The sequence below is a fragment of the Prionailurus viverrinus genome, chromosome A1 (assembly GCF_022837055.1).
Source record: "Prionailurus viverrinus isolate Anna chromosome A1, UM_Priviv_1.0, whole genome shotgun sequence".
NCBI lineage: Eukaryota > Metazoa > Chordata > Mammalia > Carnivora > Felidae > Prionailurus > Prionailurus viverrinus.
In genome coordinates this window covers 87454304-87481605 of record NC_062561.1, presented here as the reverse complement: position 1 = coordinate 87481605, position 27302 = coordinate 87454304, and the positions used below count along the sequence as shown (strand labels likewise).

Genomic DNA, 27302 nt, shown 5'->3' with positions numbered 1-27302 from the left:
GTTAGCCTAGATTTCAAAATCCTTAACAAACTAACATATAATGTCCTTTACAACTTTTTGAAAAATAATTTTTCCCTTCATACACACATACTAACTTACTAATTGTTATTTTAGGAAAACACAAGGATAATTATCATTGTAAGATTTCTCACACAATTTGGACTTATTTCAAACATCTTTATTATTTGTTATTTTATTTCAAACTTCTTTATCATTTGTTATTGATTTATATCTTTGTTGAAATTCACCTTGCTTTCTGCCTATTTAAAATGTGGTTGTGACATTTCCATTCTTTTAACTTGTATTAGTATTTATATTTTTCCATTTTTATTATTTTTGTCTCATTTAGTGCACTCATTCTCAATTATAGAGACAAATTAGACATTAGAATTTTCTAAAATGGTAGAGAGTATCATTTGAGATCAGCATGGGCAGACATTCTCTTTACTACCTATAGGAGGAAAAAAAACTATATCTGTTCACATCTGGCTCTTTGTATAAAATATGTACACTAGACATAACCACCTTACTTGAATTCTATACTATTATCTTACGCTCAATCAGGAAGAATAACTTTACCCAGTGGGAAGTGGAACATATTTTGAATTGGACTCTTGGTAAGTCAGGCAAACTGAGAATGGGAAATATATTCTGACATTTTACATTTCCTAGTTTTATTATTCTGAAAGGCACACAGAGGATTGTGTCTTATAGTACTCATTTTATCTCTCTTTTCATTAAAAAGCTAGTATTCAATTGTGTCATTTTATTCAATTTAATTTCTTCCAATTAATTATTATTTAAATAAACATCATTTTCAGTAATTCTCAGTCTCCTCACACTGCATAATCCTATCTGATAGCATGAGAACTATGGAAATATCTTTTTTTTCCTTTTCCCAAAGTTTTTATATTAATTTGAGTCAGTTAACATATATTGTTTTATTACTTTTTAGGTGTATGATATAGCGATTCAACACTTACATACATCACCCCAGCTCATCGCAACAAATGCACTCTATAATCCCCATCACTATTTAACCTGTTACCCCATATACCTCCCTTTTGGGAACCATCAGTTTGTTCTCTACAGTTATGAGTCTGTTTCTTGGTTTCTCTCTTTCCTTTTTTTTTCTTTTGCTCACTTGTTTTGTTTCTTGAATCACACATATAAGTGAAATCGTGTGCTATTTGTCTTTCTCTGACTGACTCATTTTGCTTAGCATAATACTCTTTAGCTCCATGCATGAATAATATATACATATTATTATTTATTTGATTTATTATTTATTATATTTATTATATAAATATATATCATATTATAAATTATATATAGTTATTATACATTCATTATATTATATAGTTATTATACATTATATATAATATATAGTATTATATTATATTATGTAGTTATTATATATTATATTTATTATATTTATATATTTATATACATATAATATTTATATTATATGTATATAAATATTTATATTATATTTATATAAATATTTATATTATATTTATATAATTTATATAATATATAGTATTATATTATATTATGTAGTTATTATATATTATATTTATTATATTATATATTATATAACATATGTTATATAATATATATTATATATAAATTTATTTTTATAAATTATATATAGTTATTATTATATATTATTATCATATATTATATTATTATATATTATTGTATTCATATATATTTATTATATATAACATATATTGTTTATTATTTATTTATATTGATTTATTGATTTATTGATGATTATTTATATATAATACATAAAAAATATAAACTATTTAATATTTATATTTCAATATTTAATATATTTAAATGTATATATTTAAAATATTTATATTTTAAATATTTAATATTTAATAAAAATAAAATATATAAATATATATAATATATAACTATATATAAATATAGTTATATATAATATATATATATTTTATCCATAGAATACATATATTATTATTATATGGATAAAAAAGAAGGGATATATATGTATAGTGTGAATGTATATATTAATATTATCATTTAATTTTTATCCATTCATCAGTTGATGGGCATTTGGACTGCTTCTATATTTTAGCTATTTGTAAATAATGCTGCTATAAACACAAGGGTGCATGAATCACTCTAAATTAGTGTTTTTGAATTCTTTGGGTAAACCAGAGTGCAATGGTTGGATCATAAGGTAGTTCCATTTTTAACTTTTTGGAAACCTCCAGACTGTTTTCCAGAGTGGCTGCACTAGTTTGCATTCCCACCAACAATATGCAAGTGTTCCTTCTCCACATCCTCACCAACACCAGTTGTTTACTGTGTTGCTGCTTTTAGCTATTCTGATGATGTGAGGTGATATAATAGTTTGATTTGCATTTCCAAGATGATAAGTGATATTGAACATCTTTTCATGTGTCTGTTTGCCATTTGGATGTCTTCTTAAAGAAATGCCTGCTCATGTCTTATGTTCATTTAATTGGATTATTTGTTATTGGGTGTTGAGTTTTGTAAGTACTTTATATATTTTGGATACTAACCCTTTATTAGATAAATCATTTGCAAATATCTTCTCCCATTCTGTCAGTTTCCTTTCAGTTTTGTTGAATGTTTCCTTCACTGTGCAGGTTTTTTGTTTTGATGTAGTCCCAAATAGTTTATTTTTGTTTTTGTTTCCCTTGCCTCAGGAGACATATCTAGTAAAAAGTTGCTATGGCTGATGTTAGAGAGGTTATGGCCTGTGTTCTCTTCTAGGATTTTTATGGTTTCAAGTCTTACATTTAGGTCTTTAATCCACTTTGAATTTTTTTGTGCAAAGTGTAAGAAAGTGGTCCAATTTCATTATTTTGCAGGTTACTATCCAGTTTTTCCAACACAATTTGTGAAAGAGATTGTCTTCTTTTCATTGCATACCATTTCATGCTTTATCAAAGATTAGTTGACCATATAGTTGGTTTGTAGGTTTTCTTTTCTGTTCCATTAATCTGTGTGTCTATTTTTGTGCCAGTACCATCTTGTCTTCATTGCTTCAGCTTTGTAATATAAATTGATGTTCAGAATTGTGATGCCTTCAGCTATGCTTTTCTTTTTCAAGATTGCTTTTGGTATTTGGGGTGTTTTGTGGTCCCATACAAATTTTAGGATAGCTCTGAGAAAAAAATGCTATTTGTATTTTGATAGCGTTGCATTAAATATGTAAATTACTTTGGGTAACATAGACATTTTAACAATATTTGTTCTTCCAGTCCATAAGCATGGAATGTCTTTTCATTTCTTTGTGTCATGTTTGATTTCTTTCATCAGTATCTTATAGTTTTGAGGGTGTAAGTCTTTCACCTCATTGATTAGATTTATTCTTAGATATCTTGTAGCTTTGGGTGCAATTGCAAGAAACAGTTTTCTTAAATTATTTTTCTGCTGCTTCATTATCAGTGCATAGAAATGCAACAGTTTTCTGTACATTGATCTTGTATCCTATGACTTTGCTGAATTCCATGTATCAGTTCTAGCAGTTGTTTTTTTTGTTTTTTTTTTTTTTTTTTGTGGAGTCTTTCAGGTTTTCTATATAGGATGTCATGTTACCTGAAAATAGTGATAGTTTTACCTCTCCCTTGCCAATTTGGATGTATTTGGTGTTGTCTGATTGCTGAAGCTAGGACTTCCAGTAGTATGTTAAATAATAGTGGTGAGAGTTGACATCCCTGTCTTGTTCCTGACCATAGAGGAAAAGTTCTGTTTTTCCCCATTGACGATGATGTTTGCTGTGGCATTTTCATGTATGGCTATGGCCTTTATTAGGGTGATCTATGTTTCCTTTAAAACCTACTTTGTTGAGGATTTTATGATTAATGGATATTGTACTTTGTCAAATGGTTTTCCTTTATCTATTAAAATTATTATATAGTTCTTATCTTTTCTCTTATTGATGATGTGTCAGGTTAATTGTTTTAGGAATATTAAACCATTCTGGAGTTGTTTGTTGGAAGTGTTTTGATTAATGATTCAATTTCTTTGCTGTTTTCCAATGTGCTCGTTTTCTATTTCTTTCTGTTTCAATTTTGGTTGTTTATATGTTTCTAGGAATTTTTCCATTTCTTCCAGGTTGTTCAATTTGTTGGCATATAGTTTTTCATAATACTCTCTTTCACTGTTTGCATTTCTGTGGTGTTGTTATTTCTACTCTCATTTTGTGATTTTATTTATTTAAATTCCTTCCTTTCTTCCTCCCTTCCTTCCTCCCTCCCTTTCTTCCTTCCTTCCTCTCTTTCTCCCTTTCTTTCTTTTCTTTCTTTCTTTCTTTCTTTCTTTCTTTCTTTCTTTCTTTCTTATAAATCTGGCCAAAGGTTTATAATTTTATTGATTTGCTCAAAGAACTACCTCCTAGTTTATTGATATGTTCTACTGTCCATTCATTTGTTTTTAGTTTCTGTATCATTTATTTCTGCTTTAATCTTTATTGTTTCCTTCCTTCTTCTGGTTTTAGGTTTTGTTTGTTATTGTTTTGTAGCTCTTTAATTATATATATATATATATATATATATATATACACATATATATATATATTTAATGAGATATTTTTCTTGCTTCTTGAGGTAGGCCTGTATTGCTATAAACTTCCCTCTCACAACCACTTTTGTTGTAACCTGATAGTTTTTGACCACTGTGTATTTATTTCCATTTTTTCCTGTAATTTTTAGTTACTTTATTTCCTGGTTGACCCAATTATGGTTTGTAGCATGTTTTTTAACCTGTGTATACTTGTTTTCTTTCCAGTCATTTCTTTTGGGGAGAATTCTTCTCTCTTGTAATTTTGGCTAAGCTTCTGTCCTTTGCATGTTTTATTATTTAAAAATTTCTTAAATGCTTATTTTTGAGAGAGAGAGAGAGAGAATGAGTGAGAGGGAGAGGGACAGAGAGAGGGGAGACATAGGATCCAAAGCAGGTTCCAGGCTCTGAGCTGCCAGCACAGAGCCTGACATAAGGCTTGAACCCACAGACTATGAGATCATGACCTGAGCTAAAGTCGTACACTTAACCTACTGAGCCACCCAGGTGCCCCTGTATTTTGCATGTTCTGAAAGTTTGTTATGTGTCCTGCACCTGAAAGAACTACTATATTAAAAAGAAGTCACACACTGTCCAGGGCCTGGAACTCCAAGAAGTATTTCTGATGTATGCTGTGTGCACTCTATTGTCGTGTTTTGGCTGCTCTAACCCACTGATCAGTCCTCTGAAGAGCTCCTCCTTGCTTGCAGTATTGGAGTGTTTGGACCTTTAACTAGGTGTGCTATGTTGCTAAAGTAACCCTGGAAAAAAAGCGGGGAAACCTGTTCCCATAAAAAGAGAAAAAGAATAGGGGAGGAAGAAAACTAAACAGAGAATCAAAAAACTATAAGGCTGATTCTAAGGAGAGAGAAAGGAAAACAAAGAAGGGGAAAACAGAAGAAAAAGAAAAGGGGAAAAAAGAACAGAATAAAAAAGCCTGATCAAAAATTGTATTTATATATATATAATATTATATATTATATTATAATCATATATTATAAATAATACAATAATACAATAATATAATAAATATATTAAATTAATTATTTAAAATATATAAAATATATTTTTTACATTTATGTATTTTATAATATATAAAAATATATATGGTAAGATAAATAAACACACACACACGCACACACACACTAAGAAATGACAAAAACAAATCTGACACTATGAGCCTGATCTCAAAAGAAAAAAAAAACATAAACAAAGGCAGAAAAAAAAAAGAAAAAAAAAGAGTTGTCTGTTGGTGCCTGGGTATGGTGGCTGTGCTGGTCTGGAGGAGGGTCTGGCTGTGTTGGGTCAGTCAGTATTGCTTCAGTAAATGAGCAATTGCCAGGCATGGAGGGAAAGGGTTTGGTGTAAACCTTTCTCGCCTCCACTAGGGGGCCACTGTGCTGCTCTCTGAAGTCTCATTACACGGGTGTGGGGGGGAAAATGGTATCACCCCAATCTCTCCTCCTTAGACTAGGGAACTCAGACCATGCTGTTCAGGAAGCCCTCACAGAATAGTGAGGGCAGACAGCTTGCCGTGTATCACAACTCTCCTCAGTTTTCCCCTTGGTGCTAAGCTGGAATTCAAAGCCAGAAGTCTTGGGGTGCCTGGGTGGCTCAGTCAGTTAAACGTCTGAATTCAGCTCAGGTCATGACCTCATGGTTTGTGGGTTTAAGCCCCGTTGGACTCTGTGCTAACAGCTCAGAGCCTGGAGACTGCTTAAGATTCTGTCTCTCTCTCTCTCTCTGCCCCTCCCCCACTCATGCACACTCTCTCTCCCTCTCTCTCTCAAAAATAAATAAATATCTAAATTTTTTTTTTTAAGTGAAGCCAGAAGTCTTAAAGCATCTGGCATAATGAGATTCTGGTCCCATGCTCTGGAGTAGAACCTCTTCACTCTGTTAATGAAGTCTTTGGCACCTGCAAGGTCTTTTGTCTTTGGGGAGGCAATAAGCCCTCTTCCCAAAGCACTCCAGGAAGGGGACAGTTCTCTCGAGTGCACCCCTGAGATTGATACACCACGATATGCACTCCAGGGCCAGCTCCCTCTGCATCAGGAGAGCCCACCACTGTTCCCCTCTGGAGAAAGTTGCACACTTCCAAAACCTCAGAGTTTCAGCTCCAAAGGCTGTTTGCAAAAAAGAGCTGGGACCCTCAGTACTTCTTGTTCTTCAGTCCATGGTCCAGAGAGGTTTTCCTCTTTTGCTTACTTGATGCTGCACTATCACAACCCTTCCCTCTTTCTCTCCTTTCTGTCTCTCCACAGTAAGGGTTCCCTCTTCTCCATAGCTCCATTGTTTTATTTCCCCAACTCACATGCACATACCTTGACCCTGTCAAACTGTCTCCCTTCAAATATGGAGGTCCCTCTGCCACTCTGTACATCTATTTCCTGTGTGTTCCAAGTAATCTGATCTCAATACAGCTGTGTTTGAGGGACAAGGAAAATCCAGGTCCCCCTACTTCACCATCTTAACTACCTCTCTTGTTTTATTTTCAGATTTTTTCTTGTGCTTGACTTCTAGTTTTATACCATTGTGGTAAGAAAAGATGCATGCTATGACTTAGATTTTCTTGAATTTCTTGAGGCTTATTTTGTAGGCTACTATCTGATGTATTCTGGGGAATGTTCAGTGTGCCCTTGAATAACATGTTTATTCTATTGTTTTGAGATATAATGTTGTGAATACATTCATTAAATCCATCTGGTCCAGTGTGTCATTCAAAGCCATTTTTTCCTTGTTTATTTGATGTTTAGTTATTTGTCTATTGATTAAAGTGGTGTGTTGAAGTTCCCTAATTTTATTGCATTTATTGATTAGTTGCTTTATGTTTGTTATCAAAAGTTTTATGTATTTGCGTTCTTTCATATTGGGTGCATATATATTTACAATTGTAATATCTTCTTAATTGTTCCTTTTATGTTTACATAGTGTCCTTCTTTGTCTCTTGTAGCTGTTTTAAAGTCTATTTTGTCTGATATAAGTACTGCTGCCTCAGCTTTTTTTGACATCCATTTGCATGATAGATGTTTCTCCATCCTTTCACTTTCAGTGTGGAGGTGTCTTTAGTTCTAAAATGTGTCTTTTGTAGGTAGCATATTGATAAGTATTTTTTTTATCCATTCTCTGATCCAATGTCTTTTTATTGGAGCATTTATTCCATTTACTTCCAAAAGTAATTGATAGATAAGTATTTATTGCCATTGTACTACTTGTTTTGTGGTTGTTTCTGAAGATTTTTGTTGAGCTTGTCTTTCTCTCATGGCTTGCTGATTTTCCTTTATGATATTTTTGGATTTCTTTGTCTCTATTCATGGTGATTATTTAATAGTTTTTGATTTCTGGTTATCATTAGGGGTGTCTATAAATATTCTACATATAACACTATATATTAAATTAATGGTTGTTTAAATTTGAACGCTTTTTTTCTCTCCTTTGTACTTTTGTAGGTATATGTTAATATATTGTAAGTCCTTTTTTTGTGAATTTCCCAACTGATTTTTTACAGAAACATTTATTTTTACGGCTTTTATGTTTTCTACCTTTATACTGTAACTTTTGATCACTCCTTTCCATTTAAATAATCTTCTTTAATATTTCTTGTAGGGCTTGTTTAATGGTCATGAACACTTTAGTTTTTGTTTGTCTGGGAAACTCTTTATCTCTCCTATTCTGAATGATAGTGTTGCTGCATAGAGTAGTCCTGGTTTCAGTTTTTTTTCCTGTTCAACACTTTGCATATATATCATGCTACTTCCTTCTGGCTTGCAAAGTTTCTTTTGAGAAGTCTGCTAGCCAATGGGCTCTCCTTTGTCAGTTAATGACTCTTTTTTTCTTGCTGCTTAAATTTTTTATTTATTTCTATATTTTGCCAATTTAATTACAGCATGTCTTGGTGTGTGTCTGGTTTTGTTGCATTTGATGGGGATTCTCTGTTCCCCCTGGATCTTGATATCTGTTTCCTTCCCCAGATATGAGAAGTTTTCGGCTAGTATTTCTTCAAATAAGTGTTCTGCTCCCTTATCTCTCTTTTCTTCTTCTCAGACTCCTGTAATAACAAATATTATATTTAATTGAGTCTTTGAGTTATCTAAGTCTATTGTCATTTTGCACAGTTTTTTTTTCTCTTTTGTTCACCTTGATTAGTTTCCATTACTCTGTCTTCTAAGTCACTACTTAATTCCTCTGCTTCTTCTAGCCTGCATTCCATTCCATCAAGTGTGATTCTCATTTTGTTTATTGAGCCCTTTATCTCTGATATGTTATTTCTTATTTCTGTGTTAAGGATCTCCTTCATGTCTTTCAATATTTTCTCAGTTCAGTGAGTATCCTTATGATCATTGCTTTAAATTATCTGTCATATATATTACTTATATCTGTTTTACTTAGATCTCTGGCTGTGGCCTTTCTTGTTCTTTCATTTGGGATACATTTCTCTGTCTCTTCATCTGTCTGTCTTTCTGTGTCTATTTCTGTGTGTTAAGAAAGTAAGCTGTGTCTTCTGCTCTTGAAAGTAGTTACTTCATGAAGGAAAGGTCCTGGAGCATCATGCCATGCTGTTTCCTCTGTTCACCAGAAACTGGCACTTCAGGAGAGTATGCTATGCTTGTTGCTTATGCTCCACTGTTGTGTACATGACACTTTTTGTTTCAGTGCAGTCATCTGCACTAACTCTGCCCGTTGTGGACTGTTTTTGCTCTCTGTCATGTTGGTGGGACCCAGGCAGTCTAGTTCTGAGGAGTTTAGTGGTGGCCCCTGGGGATCTTGGGAGTGGAGCAGTGATGTTACTAAAATTCATGTTGGGCCATCACTCATATGTCAGATCCCCTGAAGCACTGCAGTGCCTGGGAGTTGCTTGCTGAGGTGGCTGGTGGTGTGAGGGTAGGGATTACATGTCATGATGGCTGGGTCTGGCTGGGCCTGATGCACAATAGTGGCTGGGGACACATGGCTTGGGGTGTCCTGGTGGTTGAGTGCAGCATGAAGGTTGGGCCTGATGTATTAGCTGGGTGTGGTGTGGCAGCTGGGTGAAATGTGCAGTGACAGTTCACCTTGTGGCTAGGCATGACATACAGTGGTGGCCATGACCTAAATTTTATTTTAAAATACAAATCTTAAAAAACTCTAGAGTTTAAATCCATGAGTACCTCACTTTTCTCTGTTGAGGTAGTGTACAGAGATGAATGTGAAAGAATGTGTGTAAAAAGAGGAAAGATGAGGGGTGCCTGGATGGCTCAGTTGCTTAAGCATCTGATTTCAGCTCAGGTCATGATCTCACAGTTCATAGAATCAAGCCCCACATTGGGCTCTGTGCTGACAGTGTGGAGCCTGCTTGTGATTCTCTCTCTCCCTCCATCTCTCTGCCTGTCTGTCTGTCTCTCTCTCAAAATAAATAAACATTAAAATAACAAAGGTGAAAGATGAGATAATTCCCATTGCCATGTCTGCCTAGGTTACCATCTGAATATTGTATTTTGTATGCATATTTTTGCTGACAGTTAAAACCATGGAGATGCCACTTGCTTCTTTATTTTGCAAGACGATTAATTTCAGTAGAAGTGACTGCATGTTATTTCACATGTGGGCAATTATACACATTGATTAGTTTAGCAATTAGTGTCCAGACAACTACAAAGTTGAAAGCATTCATATTTTTTTAAGAGTCATTGGACTGATTATTGTTCTGAATCAGCAACACGTTGAGGGTAAAAAATTAGTAAGTTGGACAAGTTAGTTTCCATCACCCTTTCAACTTGTACATTGTGATTCTAGGATAAATTGTTTCAAACATACTTGTTCTCATTTCTCTCTTAACAGAAGCAGTTCCTTCTGTAGAAATGGAAAGGGCCAATGAGAGTTCCCTGATGAGTTTCATCCTTCTAGGCTTCTCAGACAACCCTCGCCTGGAGTCTGCACTCTTTGTATTAGTCCTTTTTTTCTATATCCTGACGCTTGTGGGGAACTTTGCCATCATCATTATATCATACGTGGATCCTCTCCTCCACACCCCCATGTACTTCTTCCTCAGCAACCTCTCCCTACTGGACCTCTGCTTCACTACCAGTCTTGCACCTCAGACTTTAGTCAACCTGAGAGGTCCAGAGAAGACTATCACCTATGGTGGTTGTGTGGTACAACTCTATATTTCTCTAGCGCTGGGTTCCACTGAGTGTATCCTCTTGGCTGTAATGGCTTTGGATCGCTACATTGCTGTCTGCAAACCCCTCCACTATGTGGCTGTCATGAATCAACAGCTATGCCAACAGCTGGCATCCCTCTCCTGGCTCAGTGGTTTGAGCAATTCCCTGATCCATGCTACTTTTACCTTGCAATTGCCTCTCTGTGGCAACCATAGACTCAATCATTTTATTTGTGAAGTACCAGCTCTCCTCAAATTGGCTTGTGTGGACACTACTGTCAATGAGTTGGTGCTTTTTGTGGTTAGTATCCTGTTTCTCCTAATTCCCCCAGCACTCATTCTTATCTCCTATGGCTTCATAAGTCAAGCTGTGCTGAGGATAAAGTCAGCAGAGGCAAGACACAAAGCCTTCAGCACCTGTTCCTCCCACCTTACAGTGGTGATCATTTTCTATGGCACCATAATCTACATGTACCTACAACCAGGTAACAGTTATGCTCAGGACCAAGGCAAGTTTATCTCCCTCTTCTACACCATGGTGACCCCAACCTTAAATCCTATTATCTATACTTTAAGAAACAAAGATATGAAAGTGGCTCTGAAAACACTTCTGTCAAAAAAATTGTGTTCCCTATGACTGTGATGTGCAAGGAAGCATTTACCAAGATATGTAGTCAGTCAGCTTCTAAATTAGGCAAACCATGTTTCCCAATTTCACATCAGTGAAATTTATGTTTACTTAATATAATAAGGGAGATTTTCTTCTCTTATGTGTAACTAAGCAAAATATATGTTTATTTAAGTTCAGAGATTAAACCATGGGAAATAGAGTGGTATATGGGTATAAATTGTAATCTTCACCACAAAGTCTATATTTTATTTCTGACACTTATTCTCAGGGATTCCATAGATGTAAGTAATTAAATATTTACCAATTGTCTAGGTAATGAATCTTTTTAATTTTCATTTGTGATGAATTATTTAGTATTTAAACACCTTAAATTTACCTTATAATGTTCCTTCATTAAAGCTTCAAATTGGAAATTAAGCTCTTTATACATGTACTTCCCCTACTGAAGTAGAAAACTAAGTCTTCATACTGTCAATTTATTGAAGAGTAGGATATCATATTAACTGTTTTTTTACATATTCTCATTTAACAATAACTATCAAGAAAGACTAAAAGAAACAAAATATAATAAACATATGGTTTTTCTTTTTTATTTTACCCAAAAAGATGTTACCTGTCCCTCACTCCCATTTCAAAGCTAGATTTAATTTCAGAAATAAATACCTGTGCCTTCTCACTAGATGACATTGTTCTTGACATGGGTTGTAAACACAAAATCACAAAATTTTTTGCAGTTTTTGCACTCATTTATTTATATTTTCTTGGTTAAATGTGGATATTCAGATTCTAAAATATATACAGTTATTTTTATTTTGAGTGTAACTGAAAAACAAAAGTCAATACTGGGAAACCAGTCCTTCCACAAAAACCCGATGTTAGAAGATGGCAAGGTAGAAAGACCTTAAACTCAAATCCTTCATAGACACAGCAAATGTACACCAACTGATAGTGCAAATCTTCCTAAAAAGAACTGAGAGCTGACTGAACAGCTTCTACTCAACAAGGTAGATCTCATAGAGAATGACAAAAGAGACAGAGATACAGTAACAAAGGAAACCCCCACCCCTGATGCTGAAAACTGTCATGGGCAGGAATAGTGAGAGAATGTGAGCAGATTCATCCATCCTGGGCACAGAAAAAAGCTGTGGTTTAAAGGAGCAACTAGATAGAAAGGAAAGGGCTCTTATAGCCCTGCCTAAAGGTGGGGGAGGTGCTGGAAATCTCTGTTAATTAGAGAGGTTGGCAAATGTCATAGTTTATGATTCCTCTCTAACCTGATCGCGCAGATAGGAGCAGGGTCTGGGCACCCTACCCTGTCTGTTGCCCCAGCAATCACTGGGCCCCTATTTCACACCAGCCTGAAATGTCCCAAGACTCACAAAAGTCATGGTGTGAAACAGAAACTAGAATGTAAGTTACCCAGCCCATAAACTCTGCCTACAGTGGGGGAGCCCCTGGAACTCTCCGTGGGTCAGAGAGGTTGGCAAGCACAACGGTATGTGTTCCCCTTCCATCCTGATAAAAGAGGGCTGCAAGGTTGGGTTCCATAGGGGGCCTGCTGCCTTGGTAATTCCCAGGCCACTAACCTATACGAGCTGAGATGCCCTGTTATGTAGAAAAAAAGCTACAGCTTAAAAGAGCAGCTAGAATATAGGCTACTGAAGTTCAGGAGCAGACAAGCATGACCATTGCCACTGCTCCACTGTCCCCTCAGCCTCTGACCCACCTTCTGACCCTGCACCTGTTGGTGATGAGTGGCCCCAGCAGCATGTTATAGCCCTGCCACCAGCCCAACCCTGGCATGTTCATCACCTTGTGGGGGATGGACAGCACCATCAGGGCAGACCTAATCGCTGCTGTGGTCTTCCTCTGGATCTTCCTCCTCCTCCTCATGCTACACTACTTCTATTGGCACAAGGGCATGATCCACACCAAGGCCAAGGGCAAGGAGTTTGCCTAAAGCACAGATCCAGCCCTGCAGGAAAATCACTCCCTCCAAGGCAAAGGTGACAGCAGCAGAAAGGAGTACTTTATCTGAGGTGCACCAAACCTCACTTCTCCCAATGCTTCCTTGAATTCCATGAGAGAAGATACACCCTCACCCCCAACATCACCCTGTTACCTGTACCACCAGGCAAACCATGAGAGCACCCACCTCCTTCCAAGGTATGCACCTGGTCTGGGAACGCCAGATGCCATCCTGGAGGAAGAGAGTAAAGAAGGAGGAACTGACACAGGAGAGGCATCTCTCAGGTACCCTAGCATTCAGCTATGGCTACCATGGAGGCCTGCCTTTGATCTGCCAGAGGGAGAAACTCTAGGTCCTCCTGGGCAGTGAAGTTTGTCATCAGCATGGTGTGAAAGTCCTTGCTGGGTGGTGGGCTTAAGGGCTATGAAAGCAAGGAGGTGACTCAACTGTAAGCTGACTGGGGATAATGGCATCAAATGTCATTCCTTTACATTTAAGGGGAACATCAGGTGACACAGCTAAAAGGCACCTTTCTCTCTCATTGATCCAGCTCTAAATGGTTAAAAATAAATTTGAAATGTAACCAAAAATTCACAGTCAAATACATAAATAAACAAGCAACTAGAATATAAAAGAGCTAGCCCTAAAATTGTGCCAGATGATGATAGCTATGGGAACATTATCTGGGTCTACAAACACCATGGTTTACATTCTCCCATGATTTTCATAGTGTGGATGGGAACAAGGTCTGTGTTCCCTGGCCGGCAACCCCCTATAGTGAGCTATGGACTCCTAACTCACACAAACCCCAGCTGAGCCAACAAGGTGGCCTTGTATGGTGCACACCTAGATATGCTGGGTTAGCACTCACTACAACTCTAGTCATTTTGCCAAAGTGACATAGGTAGAAAGCACCATGGAACACTCTAGACCTCCACCACTTTGCTTTAGATGACTTGCTAGGGCATCTCTACCACAGAGCACTTTGAGACTTCCTGGCTCATTCCTGCTTTAGCTCCAGCTGCCCCACCAGGGTGCCGTCTGCCTGGAGCACTCTAGGAAGTGCTGGTCCATGTCTGCCTCAGCTGCAGCCATACTGCCACGGTAGCCTTTTGTGCTGAGCACCTTGTCTTGCACCCACTTCAGCTTCACCTAACCTGCCAGGCTGTGTAGAGAGTCCTGACACCCCACAGCATGCATCCACTGTGACTTCAGGTGTTCTGCAAGGAGACTTTGCATGGAGAACCCTGGTAATGTTTAGCCCATGCCTACTTCAGGTCTGCCCATCACTCCAGAGTATCTCCAGAAAGAGTTATATGGGGTCCCCCAGCCCACATCACCCACAACTCCACCCATACAGTCAGTCATCACACACAGCCTAAACAGGGGATGACCAAATACAAAATTATTCCTACAAGTTTAGGAGAAGTAGTTGTTGGGCCTAATACATAGAAGCGCAAATAGAAAATTAAGAAAATCCAGGAGATAGAGGAATATGCTTCGCAAACAAGAACAACAAAAAAACCTCATAAAAGTAATAAAACAGATATAGCAATATAACTGATGAAGAGATAAAGTATTTATCATAAGATGCTCACCAGTCGAAAGAGAAGAGTGGAAAAACTCAGTGAAAATTTCAAAAAGATAAAAAAAATTAAAAAATCAATCAGAATTGGAGAATACAATAATAGAAATGAAAAATACATTGGAGGATAATAATAGATTAGCAGATACAGAAAAATGGATTGGTGAAGTGGAAGACAGAGTAATGGAAAGTATCCAAACTGAACAGCAAAAATAAAAATAAAATTTAAAAATGAAGATAACTTAAGGGATCTCTTGGAAAACGTAAAGTGAATAATAATTTTCATTTTAGGGGTTTCATAAAGATAAAACTTCTTTGAAGAAATAATAGCTAAAAAGTTCTCTAAGCTATGGAAGGAAATAGACATCCAACTCCAAAGACCACCGAGTTTTCCAAGGAAAATGAACCCAAGGAGGTCCACACTATAACACATATCTAAAATGTCAAAGATTAAAGATGAAGATAATTTTATGAGGAAAAACAACATAAAAGCAAATACTTATGTATGAAGTGTTAAAAGGATATGAGCCTTTTACATAGACTAAAAGGCTATGAGCTAATTTTTCTTTACTAAAAACTTTGCAGGCCAGCAAGGAGTGGAAAGATATACTCAAAACACTAAAAGAAAAAAAATGCAACCAATATACTCTACCTACCAATATTATCTTTCAGAATTGAAAAAGAGATACACAGCTTCAAAGATAAAAGTTAAAGTAGTTCATCACCACTGAACTGGCTTTAGGAGTAATGTTAAAGGGAATTTTTAAGTAGACAAGTAAAGGCCATAATTAGAAATAAGACAATTGTGAATGAAATGATGTAAAATATGACAACATATACACAAAACATGGAAGGGGTAGTAAAAATGTTATTTTAGGATGCGTTAGAATTTAAATGGCCATCACCTTAATATAGACTATTATATTATTTGGATGTTGTATATGAATCTTATGGTAACCACAAACACAAAACCTATAATACATTCACACGAAAATAAACATAAAGATAGCCAAAAATAACATTACAGAAAGTAAATAACCACAAAAAAGACAGCAAGAGACAAAAGGGTCGGAGAACCAAAAACAACAGGAAAACAATTAACAAAATGACAACAAGTATATACCTATCATTAGTTTAAAAGCAAATGGTCTAGATGCTCCAATAAAAAAGACATAAAGTAGTGGAATGGATAAAAACAAAACAAAACGTAAACCAAGACACATTTATATACTTTCTGCAAGATTTACTTCAACCTAAACACATATATGGACTGATAGTGAAGGGATGTAAAAAGAATTCCATACAAATTGAAGTAAAAAAAAAAAAGAAGAAGAAAAGTTAAGATAGCAACGCTTAGACAAAAATAGATGTGAGAGCAAAGACTGTAACAACTCTTTTTTTATGGTACCTTGAAGTTGGCAGGCTATTTTAAGATGAAGCTGAACATATCTTTCCCAGATATTAACTTCCAGAAATTCATTGAAGTGGATGATGAGTGCAAGCTCAGTACTTTTTATGAGAAGCATATGGTCACAGAAGTTGCTGCTGATGTTCTGAGTGAAGAATGAAAAGATTAGGTGGTCTGAATAAGTGGTGGCAATGACAAACAAGGTTCCCCATGGAGCAGAGTGTCTTTAGCTGTGGCTATGACCACCTGCTGCTGAGTAAGGGGCATTCCTGTTACAGATAAGGAAGACTGGAGAAAAAAAGTGCAAATACATTTGGGGTTACATTGTAGATGACAACCTCAGTGTTCTCATCTTGGTCATTGTAAACAAAAGGAGGAGGATATTTCTGTACTCGCTGATACTATTGTGCCTTGTCACATGGGCCCATAAGAGTTAGCAGAATCTGCAAAGTTTTCAATATCTCTAAAGAAGATGATGTCCACCAGTATGTTGTGAGAAAGCCCATAAACAAAGATGGTAAGAAACCTAGAACAAAAGTGCCCAAGGTTCCATGTCTTATTACTATACATGTCCTCCAACACAAACATTGGCATATTGGTCTGAAGAAATGGGGTACGAAGAAAAATAGGGAAGAGGTTATAGAATATGGTAAACTTTTGGCCAAGAGAATGAAGGAAACAAAAGAAAAGCACCTGGAACAGAATGACAAAAGAAAGAAGCTGTCCTCTCTGAAGGCTTCTACATCTAAGTCTGAGTGTAGTCAAAAATGAGATTTTCTAGCAAAGGTGGAGACATTATGATTCTGGTCTTCAAGCTATATTACAAAGCTGTAGCCATAAGACGGTATGATACTGGCACAAAAACAGACACATAGATCAATGAAACAGAATAGAAAACCCAAAAACTGACCCACAACTCTATGGCCAACTAATTTTCAACAAAGCAGGAAAAAATATCCAATGGAAAAAAAAGACAGTCTCTTTAACAAATGGTGCTGGGAAAACTGGACAACAAAATTCAAAAAAAATGAGAGATCTAAATGTGATAAAGAAAGCAATCAAAATACTAGAGGAAAACACAGGCAGTAACTTCTTTGACCTCAGCCACAACAGTTAATTACTAGACATATCTCCTGAAGTGAGGGAAAAAATAAAAGCAAAAATGAACTATTGGGGCTTCATCAAGATAAAAAAACGTCTGCACAATGATGAAAACAATCAACAAAACTAAAAGGCATCCTGTGGAATGTGGGAAGGTATTTGCAAAAGTCATATCAATAAAGGGTTAGTATCCAAAATCTATAAAGAACTAATCAAATGAAACACCCAAAAGACAAAAATCCAGTTAATAATGGTCAGAAGACATGAATAGACATTTTTCCAAAGAAAACACTGAGATAGCAAACAGACACATGAAAAGATGTTCAACATCACTCATTATCAGAGAAATACAAATCAAAACCACAATGAGATAACACCTTACAACTGTCAGAATGGCTACAATTAACTCAGGAAGCAAAAGGTGTTGATGAGGATCCAGAGAAAGGAGAACACTTTTGCACAGTTGGTAGGAATGTAAACTGGTGCAGCCAGTCTGGAAAACAGTATGGAAGTTCTTCAAGAAATTAAAAATAGAACTACCTTATGAACCAGTATTTGGACTACTAAGTATTTAACCAAAGAATACAAAACTACTGATTCAAAGAAGCACATGTACCCCAATGTTTATAACAACATTATCAACAATAGTCAAACTATGGAAAGAGCCTAAATGTCCACTGACTGATGAATGAATAAAGAATATGTCACACACACACACACACACACACACACACAGGAATATTACGTTGCCATCAAAAAGATGAAATCTTATCCTTTGCAATGACATTGATGGAAGTAGAATATATTATGCTAAGCAACATAGTGAGTCAGAGAAAGACAGTTACCATATAATTTCATTCATATTTGGAATTTAAGAAATGAAAAGGTGAACATATGGGAGGGTGAAAAGAGGGAATGGGAAACAAACCATAAGAGACACTTTTTTAATATTTAGCTATTTATTTTGAAAGAGAGAGAGGGTGCAAGTGGAGAAGAGGCAGAGAGAGAGGGAGAGAGAATCTCAAGCAGACTCCAAGCTGTCAGTGCAGAGCCCAACCTGAGGCTTGATTTCCATGAGCCATGAAATCATGACATGAGTCAAAGTCAAGAGTTGGACACAATCAACTGAGACATCCAGGTGCCCCTAAGAGACTTCATGAAGGTTGATGAGGGAAGGGGTGGGTAATGGAGTAGATGGGTGATGGGTATTAAGGAGGGCACTTGTTATGATGAGCACTAGGTGTTGTATGTAATTGATGAATCACTGAATTCTACTCCTGAAACCAATATTGCGATGTATGTTAACTAATTATAACTAAATTAAAATTTGGAAAAAAAGGATTTTCTAAGAGTAACAAATAAACAAGATTGGACACACACACACACACACACACACACAAAGACCGTAACAAGACACAAAGTACATTACAAAACTATAAAGAGAACAATCTAATAAGAGGGTATACTAATTGCAAATATTTATGAAACCAGCATGGGAGAACCTAAACACCTAAAGCAATTATTAATAGACATAAAGGAAGAAATAGACAATAATACCATAATAGCAGGGGACATTTATTTTTATTTATTTTTTTTACTTGAGAGAGAGAGAGCATGAACAAGGGAGAGGGGCCAAGGGAGAGAGAGAGAGAGAGAATATCCCAACCAGGCTTCATTCTCAGTACAGAGCCCAACATGGGGCTTGATCCTATGACCCTGGAATCATGGCTTGAGACAAAATCCAGAGTTGGAGGCTCAACCAGCTGAACCAACCAAGTGCCCCTATAGTATGGACTTTAACTCCCCATTTAAATCAATAGAAAGATCTCTCAAATAGAAAATCAACAAAGCAACCATGATTTTGAATGACACTTTGGACCAGATGAAGCCAACAGATACATTCAGAACATCCTATGGCAAAACAACAGAAACAAATTCTTTTCAAGTGCACATAGAATATTATCTAGGATAGATCAAATGTTAGTCCACAAAGCTCAATAAATTGAAGAAGATTGAAATTAGACACAGTGTGGCTTCAAAGACTTCAGTATTGGAGTTAAATGGAGGAATAGTAGGGAGACCCTATGCTTATTTCATCCCTCAACACAGCAAGATAAATGTCAATCATTCTGAACACCCAGTAAATCAATATGAGGACTGAGAGAACATACTACACATCTACATGGAGAAAAATGGCTACATAATGGAAGGTAGGAGCTGTGTAGAGTTGATTTGGGGGAGAAAAATTGCAGTTGCTGTAGAGGAGAGGGGGCCCTCATCATGAAGAAAGGGGAGAGAGAGAGAGAAAGACATAAAGAGAGAAAGCAGTATTCAAGGGATTGGGCAAGAAATTCTTTTTTCCCAAAACCATTGACTAGGAAAAGGAGAGGTGATGCTTATTGCAAGTTTTTACAAGCAGTGGAGCTAAATGTCTGAAGTATTAGATGTCCACAACATTACAATGTTGTGCCTGGTGGGCTTAGTGGTGCCCCTGTGGGAAAAGAGAGCAAAGACCTGGGAGCAAACAGCGTGGTCTGAGGATCTCTTGGGTCATATGAGGAGAAATAGTTCCCCTTCTTGGAGTGCACTTGGGAGAGGTGGCACTTCCTCTCAGGGGACAAGAGACAGTGGGCACCAATGAGTGATCCCATTATTTAGCATAACAGTAGAGGCATCTGCTGAAAGCAGCTAACCTGGAAGCCAGCTTTTGGATGTGCTTTACCATAAACTCCAAACCCTTGCTCAGTCGTGCAACTGCTTTTCAGCAACAAACAGACACCAGCCACAGTGTGATGATAACCTCTCCCAGAGGATCAGCATGGGTCTGTGCTGTGCCTTGTCCTTAAAATTTGGACTTTTTGAAATCCAGCCATGGGCCCGAGATAAAACACAGGAGCACTATGCTTCCAGGCAGGCAGAAGCTCAGTCACAGATAGAATGAAAGCAGGGTTCTGATAGAAGCCTGGGACACAAAAAAGGAGATGGTTTGCTCTTCTGTGAAGCTTTCTGAATACTGGTGGGTACAAACTCCCTTATCCAGGGATTAGAGAGGGGAGCTATGCCATTTTACCCCTGCCCACCAGCACAGACTTCAGTGAACAACACTGTGATGCTAGTGGAGGCTGGAGCCATTCACAGCAAGCCCGACCTCACTGCACCCTGAAGGTTCATCTTTACTAGGGCCAGTCAGCCTGAGAACCAATGCAACAGGCCCCTCAACCAGAAGACCAGCACAAACCCCCTGCACATTCCAAGTCTACTGTTCATAGAGTACTGCAAAGCTTCAGCTCATGGAAATAAGATCAGCCTTTTTTAAACAAGCGGACCAAAAGACACTGAGTTAAAATGCTACACACTGAACAAGGTTAAAAAAAATCCTACTAAATAATGAATGGGTCGGGGTGCCTGGGTGGCTCAGTCAGTTAGGTGTCCCAAGATCTCACATCTTGTGGGTTTGAGCCCCACATCAGACACTGTGCTGACAGCTCAGAGCCTGGAGCCTGTTTCAGATTCTGTGTTTCTATCTCTCTCTGCTCCTCCCCTGCTGATGGTCTGTCTCTCTGTTTCTCAAAAATAAATAAACTTTTAAAAAATTAAAGAATTTCTAATAAATTAGGTCAACTAGGAAGTAAAAGGAAAAAAAAATAGAAAAGTACATGGAAAAGACAATAAAAATGAAAATAGGACAGTTCAAAACCTTTGGGATGCAGCAAAGCCAGTCTTAATAAGGAAGTTTATAGCAATATAGGCTCACCTGAACAAGCAAGAAAAATCTCAAATACACACCCAAACTTATACCTAAAGTATTTAGAAAAAGAAAAAAAAATAGAACATAAAGCTAGCAGAAGGAGAATAATAAAGATTAAAGCAGAAAAAAATGATATAGAAACAAAAAAAAATACAACAGATGAATGACACCAGCAGATGGTTCTTTGGAAAAAGTTAATAAAATTGATCTTTTAGCCAGACTTATCAAAAAAAAAAGAGAAAGGATGCAAATAAATGAAATCACAAATGAGAGAGAAAAAATAACACACAATAACACAGAAATACAATTATAAGAGAATATTATGAAAACTCTATGTCAAAAAATAGGCAACCTGGAAGACATGGATAAATTCCTAGAAACATATAAACTACCAAAACTGAAACAGGAAAATTGGAAAACGTGAGCAAAGCAATGGCTAGCAAAAAAACAAAACAAAACAAAACAAAAAAATTGAATCAGTAATAAAAAATCCCCCAATAAGCAAAAGTCCAGGGCCAGATGGTTTCACATGTCAATTACACTAAACATTTAAATAGTGTGAATACCTACCTTTCTCTAAATATCTAAAAAAAAATAAGAAATGGAAGGAAAACTTCCAAATTCATTCCATGAGGCCAAAATCAGCCTGATAACAAAAACCAGATAAAGACTAATGAAAAAGAAAACTACAGGCCAGAATCCCTGACGAATATGGATGCAAAAATTCTCAATAAAATACTAGCAAGTCAAATTCAACAGTACTTTAAAAGAATCACTCATCATGATCAAGTCGGATTAATTATTAAGCTGAAAATACATTACAATTTTCACAAATCAGTCAACGTGATACACCATATTAATAAAACAAAGGATAAGAACCATTTGATCCTTTTAGTACATGCAGAAAAAGCATTTGACAAAGTGCAACATCCATCCATGATAAAAACTCCCAACAAAGTGGGGTTAGAGTGAACATATCTCCTGAGGCAAGGGAAACAGAAGCGAAAATGAACTGTTAGGACGTCATCAAGATAAAAAAAAAAACTTATAGACCACAAAGGCAACAATTAACAAAACTAAAAGTCACACTTCAGAATGGGAAAAGATATTTGCACATGATATATCTGATAAAGGGTTAGTATCAAAAATATACAAATAACTTATAAAACTCAACACCCAAAAACCAAATAATCCAATGAAAAAAAAATAGAAGTCATGAAAAGATATTTTTCCAAGGAGACAAACAAATGACTAACAGACACATTAAAAGATGTGCAACATCACTTATTAGCAGGGAAATACAAATAAAAAATACTGTGACGTATCCCCTCACACCAATCAGAGTGGCTAAAATTAACAACACAGGAAACAACAGATGTTGGCAAAGATGCAGAGAAATGGGAACCCTCTTACCCTGTGTGTGGGAATGCAAACTGGTGCAGCCACTCTGGAAAGCAGTATGAAGATTCCTCAAAAACTTAAAAATAGAACTATCCTATACACCAGCAATTTTACTACTAAGTATTTACCCAAAGGATACAAAAATGCTGATTCAAAGGGATATATTCACCCCTGTGCTAATAGAAGGATTATCAACAACAGCCATATTATAAAGGAGCCAAAACGTCTTATATATGTTTTATATATATAAATGTTTTATATATTTAAATGTTATAACTTCACTCATATGTGGAATTTAAGAAACAAAACAAACAAGGGAAAAAAGAAACAGATGAAAAAAAAAAACCAACAAAACAGACTGTTAAATGTACACCACAGACTGGTTGTTGACAGAAGGAAGCTGGATGAGGGATTGTGTCATACTTATCCACAGAAACTTGGCAGGCCAGAAAGGAGTGCCAGATATATTCAACGTAATGAATCAGAAAAATATGCAGCCAAAAATCCTTTATCCAGCAAGCTGCCACTTAAAATAGAAGGAGAGATATAGAATTTCCCAAACAGAAACTAAAGGAGTTTGGGACCACTAAACCCGCTCTTCAAGAAACTTTAAGGGGGTATCTTTAAAGGGAGAAAAGATTAAACAAAACAAAAAAGACCAAAAGCAACAAACACTAGAAAGGACGAGAGAACATCATCAGATACACCAACTCTACAAGCAACACAATGGCACTAAGTTAATATCTTTCAGTACTTTAAATGTAAATGGACTATCTGCTCTAATCAAAAGACATAGGGCAGGGGCACCTGGGTGACTCAGTTGGTTAAGCATCTGACTTTAGCTTGGATCATGATCTCACAGTTCCTGAGTTTGAGCCCCTCCTCGGCCTCTGTCCTAACAGATAAAAGCCTGGAACCTACTTCGGATTTTGTCTCCCTCTCTCTGCCCCTCCCCCTGCTTGTGCTTTGTCTCTCTCTCTCTCTCTCTCTCTCAAAAATAAAATAACTAAATAACTAACTAAATAAACAAAATAAAAAAATAAAGTCTTGCCATTTGCAACAATGGATGGAACTAGAGTGTATCGTGCTAAGCAAAATAAGTCAGTCAGAGAAAGACAAATATCGTGTGATTTCACTAATATGTGAAATTTAAGAAGCAAAGCAGATGAACATAAGGGAAGGTAAGCAAAAATAAGATAAAAACAGAGAGGAAGACAAAACATAAGAGACACTTAAATACAGACAACAAACTGAGGGTTGATGGTGGGGCTGGGGGTGGGGTGTTGGGCTAAAGTATAATGGACATTAAAGAGGGAATTTTTGAGCACTGTGTGTCATATGTCATATGTAAGTGATGAATCACTAAATTCTATTCCTGAAATCATTATTACACTGTATGTTAACTAACTTGGATTTAAATTAAAAAAAAAAAACAGTAAAAACCCAGACTTTTAAGTGTAGACCACGAACTGGTTGTTGCCAGAAGGAAGCTGGGTGGAGGATGAGTAAAATAGGTCTAGGGAAATAAAAGTACACTTAACATGATGTCCCTGAGTGATGTATAGAATTGTTGAATCATTATATTATACACTTGAAACTAATATAACACTGTATGTTATGTTACTCATACTAAAATTTAAAAAAAAACATTGATTCAAGTTACATCTGAAGAGAGTTCTCTGTGCCTCTTGGATTTCAATGCCTTTTTCCTGCCCCAGATCAGGGAAGTTCTCAGCTATGATATGTTCAAGTGCACCTTCAGCCCCTTCTCTCTCTCTTCCTCTTATGGAATTCCTATGATATGGATATTGTTCCATTTGATTACATCACTGAGGTCTCTAATTCTCCCCTCATACCCCTGGATTTTTTTTTATCTCTCTTTTTCTCAGCTTCCTCTTTTTCCATAATTTTATCTTCTAATTCACCTATTCTCTCCTCTTCTTCTTCAATCCGTGCTGTGGCCACCTCTATTTTATTTTGCACCTCATTTATACCATTCTTTAGTTCCTCATGACTATTTCTTAGTCCCTTGATCTGTGTAGCAATAGAATCTTCTGTCCTCTATGCTTTTTTTCAAGCCCAGCGATTAATTTTATGACTATTATCCTAAATTCTTGCTCCATTATATTGCATAAATTGTTTTTGATCAATTCGTTAGCTGTCGCTACTTCCTGGAGTTTCTTTTGAGGGTAAATATTCCCTTTTGGCCTTTTTGGGTAGTTCCTGCAGTAGCTCCAAACTGCAGGGCACTTCCCCTGTGCTGTCTGGAGTAACTTATGTTGGTGGGCAGGGACTCAGTCAGACCCGATATCTGTCCCCAGCCCACTGCTGGGGCCACAGTCAGACTAGTGTGTACCTTATCTTCCTCTCTCCCAGAGGCAGGACTCACTGTGGAGTGGTGTGGTCCCTGTCTGGGGTACTTGCACACTGCCAGGCTTGTGGTGCTGCTTCAATGGGATCTGGCATATTAGCTGGGGTGGATCTGCAAAGTGCACAGGGGCAGGAGAGGTAGGCTTAGCTCCATTTGCTGTTGGGGGTCCCATGCAGTAGGGGCCCTGAGGCACCAGAAGGGAGGAAGACCTGTGGGAGGGATGGATCCATAGAAGAACAACATTGGACGTTTGCGAAGTGCAAGCAAGTTCCATGAGGGGAACTGGGTCCCTTTGGAATTTTGGCTGGGGGATAGGAGAGGGAGATGGAGCTTTCCAGGGCTTTTGTTCCCCCCCCCCCAAGCTGAGCTCTCTCTTCTGGGGCTCAACACCTCTCCCTCCAGGGGTCAACTAGCCCTCCTCACTCTGCAAGAGCAGAGCTATTGACTTTTAACATTTCAGATGTTAATTACCGCTGGCTGTCAGACCTCACAGTATGGCTCCCCTGCTTTTGCAAGCCAGACTTCAGGGGCTCTGCCTTGCCAGGCGGCTGCCCCTCCACCACCTATTTATCTTTAGTTACATGACAGTTGTATTTTATTTTTTTCTCCTATAAGATAACATGCATTACTTCTATGCTTTTGGAACAAGGTTATGCTTTCATAACTTCTCAATATTTGAGAAACAGCATCTGGTGAGGTATTTGCACTACAAAACATAAAGTGACTGGAGAACAAGGGTTACTTATTATAACCTCCCCCACCTCCCAAACAACTACTCACAGAAGGGTTTGGTGCTTTGTGTTCTGACAAATTGGGTACTATGTATCTGAGTAATATATATTTATGTATAAATAAAGAGGCATAGCTGAATAAAATCTTTTTAGAGATGAAAAAATTCAGAATGTAAATCACAATCTTTGTAAGAGTGTTCCTTGAATACAAAATTAGGAAATGACATATACTCCAAGAAAACAACTATATAGCTAACAGAGGTAGAAATAAATAACTGATATATAAATAAATGATAGGATTATCCAACATTAAGTATTTAAATTAGGGTAATTATGGAAAGAATTGGAGTGAAAGAATTGGATGAAATGAAATGCTACATTTCATCATTGAAATTTGAAAGGTTTGTGGAAAACTATGCTGTATCTTTAAAAAATCATTGCCATATCTAAGGTCAGAATAGTCTTTCTGCTATATTAGCTTCTGAGAGGTTTTTAGTTTTTAGTTGTCTATTTGCATACAGATCTATAATCCACATCAAGTTAATTTTGATGAAAGGTATAAGATCTGTGTATAGATTCAATCATATTTAATGTAATTTTCCAGCTATTCTAGCTCCATTTGCTTAAAAAATAATCAATGATAAATATTATTGGTTATACTCTTTTGTCAACGTTTATTTAACCACATTTATATGGATTTATTTCTCATTTCTCTATTTTGTTCCTTTGAGTTCTTTATCTATTATTTTGATAGCACATTATTTTCATATATATCTCATCTGCACTTCCATGTTCATTACAGTATTATTGATATTAGTTACATTCCAGTATTATTTATAAAAGTCAAGAAGTAGAAGCAACTTAAATGTACCTCAATGGATGAATGGATAAACCAGGTGTGGTCTATATCTATATCTATATCTATGTCCATGTATATCTATTATCTATATCTATATTTATAAAATGTGATGTTTATGTTACTAATTTTAGTAAGGAAAGGGAATTATGACATATGCTGCAACATGTATGAAGCTTGAGGACATTATGCTAAGTGACTTTAACCATTCACAAAAAGACAAATACTGTATTATTCTACTTATATGAAGTATATAAGTGGTCAAAGTCTTAGAAACAAAATTAAATAGTGGTTTCCAGACCCTGGGGAGAGAGGAAAAGTAGAGTGGTTCAATGACATAACAATTAAAATTTGCAAGATGATAAAATTCTAAGCATCTGTTGCAAAACCAATGTTCTTATAGTTATCACTACTGTTATATAAAATGAAAAACAACAACAAAAAAAACTAAGATGGTAAATTTTACTTTATATTTTTATGACAATAAAAACAATTTGAGTGTATCACCATATTAACTTTTAAATTCAGTCATAGTCATCTTGAATATATGTTGGAGATATATTTGTTTCTTAAATGTCCTGTAGTTGTGTGATTTCATAAAATAGGATTTCATGACATATTTCCTAAATCCTTAAAATAACTTCATATGATATGAAACAAATAGGCTAATACAATTTTTTACAACTGTGGGGACTAAGTGACTCCCTGGGGAACAGTATGCAGATATAATACTTAAAAAAGGTATTTATTAATCTTAACTTTGTATTACACATCACTGAAGCTAATCTCAAATGCGATT

At 36.4% G+C, this 27302-nt stretch overlaps 1 protein-coding gene and 1 pseudogene across 1 annotated transcript; both read left to right on the top strand.

The window, feature by feature from the left end:
* Positions 1-10400: 10400 nt before the first annotated feature.
* Positions 10401-11339, top strand: LOC125167292 (olfactory receptor 2G3). The gene has a single exon (XM_047861203.1). The coding sequence runs from the start codon at positions 10401-10403 to the stop codon at positions 11337-11339; it is 939 nt and encodes a 312-aa protein (XP_047717159.1).
* Positions 11340-16320: 4981 nt separating this feature from the next.
* On the top strand, positions 16321-17066 carry LOC125167294 (40S ribosomal protein S6-like; annotated as a pseudogene).
* Positions 17067-27302: the final 10236 nt, after the last annotated feature.

Coding starts and splice junctions, on each gene's coding strand:
- LOC125167292 (XM_047861203.1), top strand. CDS start 10,401: ATGGAAAGGGCCAATGAGAGTTCCCTGATGAGTTTCATCCTTCTAGGC.